The 15,476-nt window shown below is 33.8% G+C and overlaps 1 protein-coding gene across 7 annotated transcripts in view; it reads right to left on the reverse strand.

The window, feature by feature from the left end:
- Window positions 1–2,568: 2,568 nt before the first annotated feature.
- Window positions 2,569–15,476, reverse strand: part of TRAPPC13 (trafficking protein particle complex 13) — a 28,675-nt gene continuing 15,767 nt past the window's right edge. For 2 of the 7 annotated variants that reach the window (XM_014452363.2, XM_006081402.3), the window contains 8 exons: window positions 14,904–14,976; window positions 13,701–13,745; window positions 10,829–10,846; window positions 8,691–8,824; window positions 7,002–7,200; window positions 5,732–5,832; window positions 2,961–3,108; window positions 2,569–2,836 (listed from right to left, as the gene is read on the reverse strand). In XM_014452363.2, the coding sequence (XP_014307849.1) occupies window positions 2,729–2,836; window positions 2,961–3,108; window positions 5,732–5,832; window positions 7,002–7,200; window positions 8,691–8,824; window positions 10,829–10,846; window positions 13,701–13,745; window positions 14,904–14,976 (826 nt within the window). In that variant the 3' untranslated portion in view covers window positions 2,569–2,728. Of the gene's footprint in view, window positions 2,837–2,960; window positions 3,112–5,731; window positions 5,833–7,001; window positions 7,201–8,690; window positions 8,825–10,828; window positions 10,847–13,700; window positions 13,746–14,903; window positions 14,977–15,476 lie in introns of all 7 variants that reach the window. The other 5 variants (XM_014452362.2, XM_006081401.3, XM_014452364.2 and 2 more) reach the window with 5 other exon arrangements.

Raw genomic sequence — 15,476 nt, forward strand, 5'->3', positions numbered from 1 at the left:
GAAGAAACATATATTTTCCAGAAAAGAAAGCTCCAGTCCCAAACAATTTATTTCAATGGGGAATTCTATCAAAAAGTTAAGGGAGAAATAATATCAAGCTACACAATCTTCTAGAACATAGAAAAGGAGAAAGTACCTCACAACTCATTTTACATACCTATTAATCTGATACCAATATTAGACATTATAAGCAGAACCCTTTACATCAATGTCTTAATTTGCTAATATCTGCTGTGAAGATTACTTATTTACAATAATTAATAGGAATTGGTGTATTTATTCCTTTTTACCTCCTAGATTGTTTCGTTGCTAATATACTACCCATACCAAATTCAGTCTAAATGATAGCAGGTCCCTCACCTGGATTTCCATCTGATTCAAGCCATTTTTGCTCAAGTATCTTCCTCATTTTGGAATCACTGCATTTCAAGAAAGTTTTGTGTAGTTGGATTGTGCTAGCTACTCATAAGATTGTAAGAAATGCCCCAAATATTTTATTCTTGCTTATCTGAAACAGGGCATTAAGGTAAATATTTATATACAATCTACTTAGGAATAACTGCTTACATTAACCACATTTCATTGTAGTAGCTGTAGCTATGATGCTATGTAAAACGTAAAGTATCTTTTTTATGCAAATGACTTTCATTTAATGTAACAAATTGTTTATCTAATTTTTATAATGTGGTTTAAACAGATCCTTTCTAAAATAAGATTATCTTTTATTTAAAGAATGAACAATATGTGTCTAGGTTATTGTTTGTAAAAAGAGACTTTGTAATCAAATCCAATTATATAGCAGATTCCAAGTGACCCATTATATGCTACTTTTTAAATTTGAAACAGAGTGAAACTGAAGGTTTGATCATGAGAAGATGCTTGAAAAACCATGGATGTACCCAGTGCAGTGGCTATAAAGTCTTATTTATCATTTAATCAATCTTATTCATTTGGAAGAGAGAGATATTTTACACTGTTTACACTTTATCTTGCACACACATTTCACTTATTACTCCAATTTAAGGGGCAAATCTCACTTCAAATATAGCCTTCATTTTGGACCAATTTGTCATGGCAATAAATAATTATGCATTTAAGAAAAAACAATTATTGTATTTGACTTAATGTACTCTTACATTTAAGCAATTATATATATACACATACACTAGAGCACGAATTTGTGCACCAGTGGGGTCCCTCGCCTGGCCTGTGGGATCGGGCCAAAACCGGCTCTCTGACATCCCAGAGGGATCCCGGATTGCAAGAGGGTGCAGGCCAGGCTTAGGGACCCCACCGGTGCACGATCAGGGCGGGGGAGGGACGCGGGAGGTTGGCCAGCTCAGGAGGGCGCTGGGGTGTGTCCAGCCCATCTCACTCAGTCCCGATCGGCCAGACCCCAGCAGCAAGCTAACCTACCAGTCAGAGTGTCTGCCCCCTGGTGGTCAGTACACGTGATAGCAACTCGTCGACCAGTCGAGTGCCCACTGGTGGTCAGTGCACATCATAGTGGTTGAGCGGCCTTAGCAGATCATTAGCATTAGCTTTGGTTGGTTGAACAGACAACTGGACACTTAGCATATTAGGCTTTTATTATATAGGACATCTTTACATTTCCACTTACCAAAATAAGTGTTTATTTAACTGCATAACCTTTTATTTTCCTGACAAAATATTGAAAACATACTCATGTTGCAAAGTTGTTTTCAATCTTTTTCACTATTTTATTCAAGGTATAAGTAAAATTAGTAAAATTAGTGTGATTATATGCAGAGGTAGAAAGTTTTATAATATTAATACATGATTTAGAATTCAAAGTCAAATATCAGAAGCTGGAAATTCTTTAAATATGCCTATAAAAATAAGTGGCTTTTTTTAATGGGGAAAAAAAACAGGATTTTGGGACTTAGAAAAGAGTCAGCTTCTTAGTTCAAAGTTAAGAGAGTAAACAATAATCTAAGAATTAAAACCAATTCTGATCTGCTGTTGGTAACTGAAACTTAGACATGTGCGGGTTTATATGTATACACTAACACAGATACTCACCAATACACTAATTTTGAAAACAACTAGAATTCATACTCTGTTAGTAAATACAAGGTTATTCGAGGACCATCTCAGTTGTTTTAAACAACTTTTCTGTTAACTGAGGAGCTAGGAAAAATCTGGACTTAACTGAAATATTACTAAATAACATATAAAAATTCTTAAGTTTTAAGAAACAGTTGTACCTAGACCAAGGTCAGTAAACTATGGCCTGCAGGCTGGCTGCCTGATTTGTAAAACCCAGTGTGCTCTTTTGGCCAACTGGCTGCTCTCGCACCACAACAGAAGAGTGGAGTATCTTCAATAGAAATCACATGGCCTGCAAAGCTTAAAATATTTAATATCTGGCCCTTTACATAAAAATTTTGCTGATGCCTGGTCTAGATACTTGCTAGGGACAAATGGCCTCAAATATAGAGCTTTTAAAGAACGAAGTCCAATGGTCATCTGAATGAAACAAATAGGATATGTGTAGAAAATGTACAAATGTTTCTTTAAAATATAACTCAAAATACAATCAGTAGATGGTTTTTTTCAAAACAAATATTTAATATTTTAACTGTTTTACAGGAAAGAAATTTAAATAACATACTTTTTACTGTTGACTTGATCATTTTACAAAGGTGACAAAAAATACAGAAAGTTCTGTGAAACTCAATGAAAAGCATAACATTGGAAATTTTCTTCAGCTTTCCACTTTAGTGGCCGAAGATACCACACAGACTTGTGCGATGTCATCATATTCATATGTTCTCTTTAAAAACGTGTCTGTTAGTCTTAAGCCGGAGACGCTCTATTGAGAGAAAAATATAGGCCTAAGTTTTCATTCAATGGTAATTACTAGAGGAAGTATGGATACAGTACATGCGATGGGTTAACAGATCCCAAATACTGAAATGATTGAAAAGATAACATACTTGCAGTCCCTGTACTGAAGACAGCAGAGTAAGGGCAAGGCAGAGAGAGGAACTTGGATGCAGCTTTCCAAGCTGTCTTCCTGAAATGCCGCACCAGTGGATAGAATTGGTATTGCACATTTCCAAAACTAGGTCCATAGTCCTTTCACTGCTGGGGGAATCAGAAAAACAGGAATAAATCTTGTTCCTTTCACAAGAAGGATGGGACATTCTTGCATTACTGCCAGTGAATTTGTTTTTTGGGTGTCCAGGAGAATTAAAAGCCAGAAACAAATTAAAATATATCATTTTTATTTCACTTATGATAGAGTCAGGAAAATGAAAGATAGCATCTTCTAGGGTTTAAAGTGTCACTGAGACTAATTCGCCTTTCTGGTTGTTGGCCTTCTGGTTCTATTACTAGACACCTGGCTCCCTGCTTTGCCACTTCTCTGGGAGACTTCCAGACATCTGTGTCTAATCTTGGTGCTATGCATCCTTCCTATTTCTGTTAGGTAATCCGCAGGAAATAGAAAAACGGAGACTGGTCCAGTGCTTTTCCTATTTATGTTTCTTTAACATGGAGGTAACACAGAAAATGACTGACATGATTTATAAGAAGTAAAAACTATTCAGGTTTGTTCACTGTTAACATAAAAAGCCTGCTCCTGCTTACAATTGATATCATCAGTTCAGCTTAAATATGTTAAAACAACTTTTAATGAAAGTATGCATGTTGTTTAAAAAAACACACAAACCAAAGGCTCATAATGAAAAACACTCTACCACCATTCATGACTACCTTCAACTCTTTTTTTTTTCATAGTTGGCTCCATATTTTAAAATATTTATTTAAAAATTAATTTATTGATTTTTAGATATAACAATTTAATGGTACTTAGCTTTTATAGGCCTCTGTCTCCTAAATAAACATTTGAAATGTCTACTGTGCCACAGACCAGGTTAGATGCACTACATAAATTTTTGCATTAAGTTTCACAAAAACCCAGAAACTATGTTGATAGCACTTTGTCATTTGGCCAATAATGGATTTGCTATACCTCAAACACCTCGAAAGAAGCAAACAAACAAACAAAAAATCCAAAACCCCATTGTAAATGCGCAGGGTCTTCGCCTTGTGTGTGTCGTTTGCTGAGCTCCTCCACTGTGGCCGGCAATACTGGGTAAGACATGGGCCTTCCCTTGAATAATTCACAATCTAGTGAGGAAAAGACTAGTAATTGTAGCAATATATGAGTGTCACTAAAAAACTGTATTAAACTTTGCTGTAAGAGAGAAAAGGATATTAACTGTGCATGGGAGGGTCTAGGTGGCTTCATAGGGGAAGTAGGTATTTTTTAAGTTTTGAAGGATGACTATTTCCTATCTCCCTCAAATATCGTAAGGTGGAAATGAAAATGGATTAGAAAGGATTATACATTCACACAGTGAGGGGTGGGACTCATCACTGAAATATTCTTAAAATGCCCCAAATAATAATACCAAGTAGTAACAGATGGAGTACCAAAAGTGACAAGACTGGGATTTAATCCTAGGTTTTTCTGGCTCCAAAGCTCTGGGCTCTGCTTTCTAATAACTAGATTATACTTTCCCTTTATTATCAAAGTCCTGTTTTCCAATCTATGGTTATCCCTTATATTAAATCCATAACCTATTTTTACTTTCTTGATACTAAAGACATAGCTCCAGTGTAAGTATAGCTCAGAAAAATCCGCCTTGTTACATTAAATCTATAATATACTAGAGGCCCAGTGCACGAATTCGTGCACAGGTGGCGTCTCTCGGCCTGGCCAGCCATTGGAGCGATTGAGGCCATCTCGCCCAGTTCAGGGGGAAGGGCAACGGGAGGTTGGTAGGCCAGGGGTAGGGACTGCGGGAGGTTGGCCGGCTGCCCTGATTGGAGCTGACTGGGGCTGGCAGGCTGGGGGGTAGGGACCACGGGAGGTTGGCTGTGGGAGCGCACTGACCACCAGGGGACAGCTCTTGCATTGAGTGTCTGCCCCCTGGTGGTCAGTGTGTGTCATAGCGACTGGTCATTACGGTCGCTTAGGCTTTTATATATATATAGATTATTCCATAAGAACCTACTATCTCATGCTTTAGTGATGTGAAGTGTGAGGGAAGTGTAAACAATGAAAAGAATATGGACTTTGAAGTCAAATACACCCAGTTTCAAATTCTGACCCCATCTTTTCTAGCTCTCTGAGCTTAAATAAAGTCACTTAAACTCTGAGTTGGTTTTCTCTTGCATAGACTGAATAATTAATACCTACCTCATAGGGTATAATGCATGAATGTAATCAAATACATCAATTGCCTAATGCAGCACAACCTTAAAAATATGTAATGTACAGGTACCACATGAACAACTACAGCATTCAACATTAACGTCAGAAAAGGCTACATGTCAACAGGAAACTTAAAAGGTGACAACATATTTAAAAGACTTAAAAATTCTCTTTTAGGATTAAGAAGTTCAAAGTGGTAGTTATAAAAGTCACAGGGATGTAAAGTACAGCATAGGGAATATAGTCAATAATAGTGTAATAAACTATGTATGGTGCCAGGTGGGTACCAGGAATATCAGGGGAACACTTTTTAAAGTATATGATTGTCCAACCACTATACTGTATACCTGAAACCAATACAAAATAATATTAAAAGTAAACTGTGATTAAAAAATGAAATATAACTTAGAAAAAAAGGGAATAAAAATTATCTTTTAGGTGGGTGAGGAGGAAAGGACATCTATCCACAAACATTGGCATTACCTGCAGTTTGTTATTTTACAGGTAATATGAAAAGGTTCTTCTAGGATTACGGTATCTGGGATTGCCTCCAAAGACAACCTAACATCTCCATAACCTGGAGCCTAAAAGAAAAAGCAACACAGTTAACATACATGTATTATAAAACCTTTCCATTGTTATGAAGGTACCACAGCAGAACACTCACTCAACAGTTGTTGGGTCTCCAAGATGATGTTCTGAGAAAATATTTTTCAGTTATTCTACTCTTCATTCTAACTTCCTTTGCCGCCACTACCTGCAGAAAACCACTATAGACCCTGCCTGTTTTTGCTATAATTACTCCATGTTAAGTAGTGTTATAATGAATCTCAAGGTCTATAAATCTCATAGGTAAGTAGTAAAGACATTTCAGGAGGTCTGATCTTAAAGGGATGCTTTCCAAAGATACTGTGGCTCATATACACATAGCTCTAAATAGGGAAGATTACTGCCTAAACAGAAAGAGGATGATCACTCTGAAATGATCCCAGAAGAAAATCATGTCTTTTCACAAGACACATGGGCAGGGATAGGCCACAGAAACATGAAAGCTTGGAACATGTCATGGCAGGCTGATAGCTAACTGTTACATTAAAAATAGGCCAGTAACAATCTTTTTCAAATTATTACCTCAAACAGTGAAAGAACAGTTGATTTTAGAATATATCAAAACAGGTAATATTCAGCACTAAGGGTGGATTCTGTAGTATATTCTAACTAACACAAGAAAGGAAGACTGGTAGCTATCCCTATTCTCAGAGCAGAAATGAGGTATCCAACCAATGCTTACAAGGTCACTTTAGTGGGACTCACACCCTGGTTGCTGATGACTCAGATTTTAAACATCTTAAAAATGGTATAAACTGAGTAGGTGACTGTAGCTAAGAGTATCAGGACACTGCAAAAAGGAAAATTTTACTATAGTGGAAGTCAGGTGAACAGAGAGTATGAATCACCTTAGGAGGGAACAACTGATAAGCAGTTATTTTAATTTCTGTTTGGTAAAGAAAAAAACCACATATGAAGGATAAATGATAAATTAACAGTTGAAGATTTTCCATTTATCTCAATACCAATTTTTTTCCTAGAGGTCAGTAAAATTATTAGTCTTTTATCTCTTATACTCTAGTAATATTAATGCCTTTTATAGTGCTCTGGTTTTTAGTGTGTAGACCTAGGAAAATTTAAGTTGTCCTACCTACCTACCCGCCCCTCCCCACACACCAAAACCCGAAGTTTTCCCCAGACTCACCATTCTTTGAAGTTGGCTGGTTTGTAATCTTCCCCTTTCACCTAGATTTGTTTTCCATACTATATCCAATTTCCCGATTACTGTTACCCCCTTAATGATGCCTGCTTTTTCTGCAAACTCCTTCTTGGGCTTTAGGCAATACAAGTACTGGCGTGTATCCATTGGCTGCAAATAGGTTCTTGACCCAAACGTAGTTACACTGAGAGGAGTGGAGATAGAGATGGAGAGATTTCTCTAGCACAGTAGTTCTCAACCTTCCTAATGCCACGACCCTTTAATACAGTTCCTCATGTTGTGGTGACCCCCAATTTCATTGTTGCAAATTGAACATAATTAAAGCATAGTGATTAATCACAAAAACAATATGTAATTATGTATGTGATTTCCGGTGGTCTTAGGTGACCCCTGTGAAAGGGGGTCGCGAACCAAAGGTTGAGAACCGCTGCTCTTGCATCTTTTAAAAGAAAAATCATGTGATTGTTCCTTTTGAAAGGAACTGAATGATTTACCCTCCAAAGATCTAAAACAGAACAGGTGAGTTGTTTCAACAGAACTTATACTGAGAGGATTTATTTTTGTTTAATTTTTGTTGATATGGAAAATCTTGAGGTTCTTTATAATAGAATGCAATACATTACCTAAAATATTGGATATGTATCAATTAACTGAAAAAAAATGCAATAAAGATCAAAACTTTAAATATCCTTTTTCTCTTCTCTATAATGATAAAAAATAGTTAAGAATAAGAAGAAGGGGGCCAACTGGGGAAAAAGGAAACATGTAAAACTTAAGACAAAAAAAAAGAAGAAACATAATATTATAAACTAACTAATTATTTCCAAAATGAACTAAAATAATAGGAAGAGAATGGAAAATTGTTTTCCCCAGTGGGAGAATGGGAGATTAAGAACTCTTCTATATCTAACCAACATAATAAGGTAACAGTAAACTTTCATTCTTGTTTAAGAAAGTCAGGCACTTTCTCCAACTATTACCTTCCTATCCATATTAATGTCAAACCTACATTTATTTATTTCTCTAAATTACCTATAGAAAGATATATGTTTTTGTTTTCACAAAAAATTCAAACATCTATTTCTATGCGCTCTCCTTTTGATGATGACTGAATATTTCTTCTTAAAACTCACCATTTCTAATCCCTCCATCATTCCTTCCCATGCCTCAGTTTTATCATTTGCAGGATAAGATGAGGGTTTCACATTTAACTCACTGAATTATTATAAAAATTAAAAGAACAAGTGCTTCAAATAGTAAGACATAAAATGCAAATAACTAGGATCTTTATTTTTATGAACAGGTAAAGCACAGGGCATCTTTAGGGCAGTGAAACTACTTTGAATAATATAATGGTGGATACTTGTCATTACACTTCTCAAAACCCATAGAATGTACAACACAAAAAATTGAGCCCTAATGTAAACTATGGATTTTGGTTAATTATAAGTATCAATATTGGTTCATCAATTATAACTAATGTGCCACATTAAAACAACATGGAAATACTAGGATGCTCTGAGTGGGAAATTGCTTTTGGATCAAATTTTCCTATGAAAATAAAAAAATAAAGTCTACTAACTTAAAAAAATTAAAAACCATCCAAGAGTAACAGATATCAGAAGAGTTCATACCTTTCAAAATAAGAATAAACATTTCATAATTCATACTTACCATTCTCCAGCTTGGTTGACTGAATTTAATTCTGCTACATTGTACATTATAGATGGCTCCAATGAAACTTTCTCCATAAACATGGGTGAGGTCGTAATATTCTGAATCTGGGCTTCGAGAAATACTTCATCGGTCTGAGAATATGAAAAAATATCCACCAAAGTGTATGCTATTTAAAACATTAACCTCAACAAAATATCTGATCTATATGAAGAAAAAATATTAACCACAAATGTGATTAGTTCATGCCTGAAAGTCAAAGTTATCAAAATTAATGCAAGAAAAGAAATCTTTATCCTAACATAATTAACAGGGGCAAAGTCAAGTGTTAGTCAATTGATAACTTGTCAAACAATGGATGGGGGATAACTATGATATTTTTGAATTAAGATAAAATATTTATTTAACTGGAATTTCATTCACAAATATCCTAAATCTTCTAGTATAAGTTATTAATATGTTAAAATGAAATTTAGTATGATTAGCATACCTGCGTACCTATCATTTCATAGTGATACATTAAGATAATTTGGTCTTTATAACATTTGAGCATAATATAACTTTAATTGTCATACTGCTTCAATTTAGATAGTATAGAGACCACTAGTACAGTGAATAATGTATTTTATATAATCTTATAGAATTTAACTTTAATTAAAGCAATTTGTTAGTGGCCATTAGTAATTTCTTGGTTCATTTAAAATATAAATTTAAGGTAAAAAATATGTGAATTACACCTGACAATTTTAGAACTTTTAAACAAAACAAAAGGTATTTTGAACTTAGTGATGATTTGAAAAGTGATGCTATTCAGCAGTATTTTAATCAATGGGTAATTTAAATAAGTACTTTTATAAAAAAAATTTATTCTCTGATTATGTTAAACATTCTTTTTATGCTATTTGGTTATTATTTTCTGTGCATGTAATTGAAGGATAACAGATAATTTGGTTTATTTTATAAACTAACCTATATAAGAAATAATAGAGATATTCAAGAATTAATTTGTTCAAAATTTTGTAGTTACATATGTATATGATCTATATATATGTGTGTGTGTATATATGTGTGTGTGTATATGTACATATACTAGTATACACACACACACACACACACACACACACACACACACACAAACTATGACCAAAATATCTTGGCACTTAGAGACCTTTAAACACTAAGTCCAGAAAATGAAAATCATCTGCAAATATAATAAGGTTATATTCTAATGTATTATTATCTAAAATAAAACAAATTATTTAGTTCTTGGCACATGTGCTCAAATGAAAACAGAAATATAATGATGTAGCAGCTTAAAAGAATATACCTTAATTTAAAGGCATTATTCTGCTACTTTTTCTCAAAAGAATCCTAAATATATCCCATCAATCCATTGCTTTAAAAATAACCATAGATCCACATTTCAATTTTAAAAGTGCAATTTTCTGCATAAATTAGGAAGAGTTTAGATAAAATGAAAGAAAAACAAGCAGCATAATGGAAAATTAAGTTAGTTTGAATAGTTAGTATAAAATTATTTGACATTTGAAAAATTAAGAATTCAGTGCTATGGCAGTTGATATTGTTATTATGTATATAATGTAACACTGCATAAGCAAATAATGCTTATAGTAAATAGAAATTTGAAAATATGATTTTAGCCAACTTGGGAAAATTTGATTTTCTTCTGTTTACTGTTATCAAAGGGCCACTTTACCTGACCCAGACTTAAAACTAAAACCACTGTGCCTTTGAAGATAAATTTAAACTAGACAGTTTATTCAAAGAGTTGAAGTACTAGTAGGGTGTTTTATAGTAAGATGTTGAAAATCCCAAGGCTATTTTAAACAAGGTTAACATGTCTCTTTTAAAAAACACTTAAGGGAAAAGCACTAAAAAGGAGAATATAATTGTTTCAATATGGTAATTTAATCTCTGATCTATTTTTTCTCACAGAATAAGACAATTAATGTAAAGTTAAAAAGTACAAAAATTATATACATCTTTTTGAAGTCAAATAGCTGGTATTCATACTAACTTTATTTTCCCACTATGTTTGTAAAGAGAGATTAATTAGACAGAGTAAAAAAGTGGTGAGTAAGAGAAGCATATAAATTTATAATAAAAAATCAAATTACCACAGAACTGAGGTCACTCTAATGGAAAAATAAAAAAGAAAAATTAGAAAAATCAGAATTAAATGTTAAAGAAAAAGAATAACTAACTTTAAAATAAAATGCATCTCTGCATTTTTTTTAATTTACTATACAAGACAGCATTAGTAAAACAAGAAAGTAAACAGAAAGCTACATAAAGGAATATGACAAATCATTTTTCTAAACAGGTGAAACTACTAAGGTTAAATGAATAGAGATGAACATGATAGGTGAGTACTTAATAGAAGCAAATATTCAAGGGCACATCTTGGGGGAGAAAAGTATATTCTATGCCTTTCTAGTTCTATAAATTCTTTACTACATTGTAATTCTTCAAAGATTACTTAAAATGGACATACACTGTCCTCCACATTCAGAATATTTATAATGAAGAGCTTCTCCTAAATTTATCTAATAATGGAATTCTTTTTTCAAGGAGCATCTTGTGTGATTAGGGTCCTATGGATCACACTTCAGAGAATGTTGGGCTAGACCACAGACAATTGAGAATTTATTCTATTGTTAATAGATTTCAGTGAGTCTTTCTTTTTAATATATTTCTAAAGTTACCCATTATCAAGGGTCATCTCAAATGTCCTTTTTCTGTCAAATACATAGTTGGAAATCTTATTTCACTTCTCTATGTTCCCAGAGTATTAGTAAACTTCATGATCTAGGGGGGAGGGTGCTTATACTATACTGTAGCTATGTCAGGCCACTCCCCTCCATAAGACCTAAGTTCCTTGAGGATTTCGAAGATGTTCAGTTTATTTCTCTTCATCACCTGGCATGGAGCTCTATACCCAGCAGGTGACCAAATGTTTGAATCCCAACATCTAATGTCACTTCTTGTGAGGCTTTTCTATTTTAGAAGACTAATGACAAAATTTTCATAAAAACTTGTTTTTCTTTAGGTGACTCATATATTATTAGAATTCTTAGAAACAGCATACAAATGTCTGCGACAAATGTTGGAGTAATTTTAGTTATTGTGTAAGGACTATGGCACAGAGTATAAAAAGTATCACCTACTGTCCAGGGTGATTTACTAACTCCTATCATTTCCTTGAATTTCCTGGTTGGGGGTCAACAGAACTCATCCTATTTGGATACTCCTGGTTTTTAAAGAGATGTTTATTTTCAAAAGTTCAGAATTTTACTAAAACTTTTGTTCTGAAGTTTATTGGCAAAAGTTTAAAGTTTATGTTTATTTACATATAATGTTAGCTGAAAAAGGCAGTAAATACAATTGTTACTATGATTATAAAAACAGAATATTATGTATAAATGAGTAAAGACTGAAAGAGAATATGGATTAATGAAAAATCAGTTACTTTTTGGTGTGGTGAAATTGTGGGGTTTTTTTCTTTTAGGGGAGTAAGTCACTTTTATATTTTTCATGGAGTAACTAGCAATTCACAAAACTATTCACAAATCACTGAATAAGTGACAAGTATTATAAAACTACTTGTCAAGTATCTGAATATAGCAACATATTTTCAACAAAGAAAACCCAAAATATCTCAATATGTACTTTCCTATGAGCCACTTATAGAAAAAAAGACCCATCTACAGCCCCATTTATTTTTCACTTTCTAACATAGCTAGTCTAACAGAATAGTTACCAATCTCCCCTCCTACTAGGAATGAAATCTTTCCTATCAAAGCAATAAATTAATATTTAAAATTCACCAAGCCAAATAGCTAATACTGCAATTAATCAAAATTACGTATTAAATAACAAAAAAGGTGGAGCACTTATGTAGTATTCCAACTCCCCTAACCCCAAAAAGAAATGTCAACTCTTTAAACATCTAGTAGCCTGGCCGGCGTGGCTCAGTGGTTGAGCGTCGACCTATGAACCAGTAGGTTGTGGTTCAATTCCCAGTCAGGGCACATGCCCAGGTTGTGGGCTCAATTCCCAGTGCGGGGCGTGCAGGAGGCAGCCTATCAATGATTCTCTCTCATCATTGATGTTTCTATCTCTCTCTCCCTCTCCCATCCTTTCTGAAATCAATAAAAATATATTTTTAAAAAAAACACCCCAAAACATCTAGGAATCTCCTTGTGATTCTACCCTCCCATCAAATATGTGCTCTTTTCACTACAGGTTCCATGTGCGTGGGCAACGCTGCTTGGAATGCCTTCACTGCTCTGACACTTGGGCTCCCCAACATTCCTTCTTCCAGACTCTGCTCAGTTCCCCTCCTCTTCCATGACGCTTCTTCAGACTACTCCAAAATCTCCTCCCCAGAGGTCCTGTAGCACATTTTTTAATATCATTCTCTTAGGCTCACTTTATACTACAGTAGCTAGTTTTGTTATTTTATGTGTTTTTTTTTTTTTTTTTCCTCCTCATAGGTCTTTACTGTAGGTCAGGTTCCTTATCTTAGACTTTTGGTATGCCCAGTTGTAGAACAAACTTTATACTGCTAAGCTCTACTTATCAATATTTTCCATGTAAATATTAAATCTTTTTTGCAGGGTTAGAGCTACCACTTCAGTTTTTGAAATATCGGAATCACATTGTAAATATTCAGCAGATTGCTGATGTTTTTAAACAGTAATAAGAACCATTAATTGGAACCATAGGGCAATCATTTAATGAAAGGGGTGAAAGCTTCACAAAATTACCAATGAAAATAAAAATCATACTGATTCCATGTAAGTTGAAAACAGCAGATTAAAGTGATCTACAATGAAATTATTCACTTTTGATTGAACTTTATGCTCATTTTTCACAATTTGCAGTACTATTAGCAATTGATTTCAATATGAAAAGACATGTAATACATAATTTTAGTCAAAAAAGATCGTAATGTTTTATCCAAAATATTACGTGCCCAACACTTACCTCTGCGTTGTAAAATTTGGTTTTCACATCCAGTGGTTTGAGAACCTAGTTGAATAAAGCATAGCAAGCAGGAGATTCTTATCATTTGACCAGCTGTTATTTTTGTTTGCTTGTTTTAAATAGCAGGGCTTAAATGTGTCAAAGCCATTTTCCAATTTATTTGTCTAAAAGACTTTTCTAATACTTTTGCAATACTCTTAAAAAAACAAAAAACCCTAAAATAATCCTAAATGCATCTTTAAAAAGGCAACCATTTATTTCTTGACTAGGTGATAGCTACTTGGGTTTTACTTCATTACATTTGACTAAACTGAACACATTATTTCAGTATTTTTCTATATGTTTATTTTACCAAAAAATGTTTACGAAATTAAGCAACTCAAACACCTTTTATTTTTTCAAAAGGCATGTAAAATCTTAAACAAATGGGCAATGTAGCAAAGCAATAGCAAAATATGTTTCCTATTGACAATACTTTTTCTTTCACTTAAAGGAATAAAAAAATATATATAGCATCATAGCTAGATCTATATATAGACATACATGATAGTCTTGTCTCCAGTTCACACACATACATATGTTAAACAGTGGTTTTTAAATTATTTTTGATTACTGACTTTGAAAATTGTGTATAAATACAAAATTCTCCTGGAGTCCATGATGAAGTTTGGTGTACTCAGCCCAAGTCAATAATTTCTCATTTAAATATTTCCGTATAAATTTGATAAAGTTTATTACACTTACTTTATCAGGACTTGTCAATCATTTTTCCCCCTCTTCATGTGTGCTTTGTGAAGTTATAAAAACAATAAAAAATGTTGGGGGTAAAAATCTTCAAGTTTCATTACAAGAACATCATATTGGTACACTAGAGGCCCGATGCACGAAATTGGTGCAAGGGCTCAGCCCTTGCAGCGCTGGCTTCGTCTGGAATGTCGCCCGGAAAATATCCGGTCTAATTAGCATGTTATGTTTTTATTATTATAGATTGGTAATGACAATTTCTCTGCTTTTAATTAACTTAATTACATCTAACTTTAGATTGCTAGCAATATAAGAAGTCCAAAAATATTATTTGCTTTATTTGGAGCCTGTTTTCACTATAGATAAATAGAAATAACTACATTTAAAACACACACACACACACACACACACACACACACACACACAAATAAAAACATTTACCACTGTCATATTCTATACCTGAAATTTGAAGAATTTTCTAAAATACATTTTTTCTCCGCCCTGAGTTGTATAACTCACTGCACACACCAAGCTGAAATAGAAAGATGCCTTAATCATTCTGAATCATTTTTAGTTGTGTTCCTTTTTAAAGAAAATATGCTTTCATTGATTTTTAGAGAGAGAGGAAGGGAGAGGGAGAGATAGAAACATTGATGAGAGAGGAACATCATGGCTGCCTCCTGCATGTACCCCTAGGGATTGAGCTGGCAACCAAGGCACGTGCCCTGATTGGGAAATCCAACCAGGAACCTTTCAGTTCACAGGACGATGCCCAACCAATGTTATGTTCTTATAGCAGATGTCTCTCTCTCTCCCTCTCCCTTCCTCTCTGTCTAAAAGTCAATAAACTATCCTTAAAAAAAAAAGTGTTTCAAAGATTACTGACTCAAGAGGGAAAATATTTACAGTGAATTGAAGAAGACAAAACCATGGGTAATATGACATTTGTAAAATTTGTAAAATATTATGTAAATTATTTATACACATCTGCTACCTATATGCGCATAAAAAAGAATGAAAAGAAATACAGCA

This window comes from Myotis lucifugus, unplaced genomic scaffold (assembly GCF_000147115.1).
Source record: "Myotis lucifugus unplaced genomic scaffold, Myoluc2.0 scaffold_0, whole genome shotgun sequence".
In the NCBI taxonomy this organism is placed as follows: Eukaryota; Metazoa; Chordata; class Mammalia; order Chiroptera; family Vespertilionidae; genus Myotis; species Myotis lucifugus.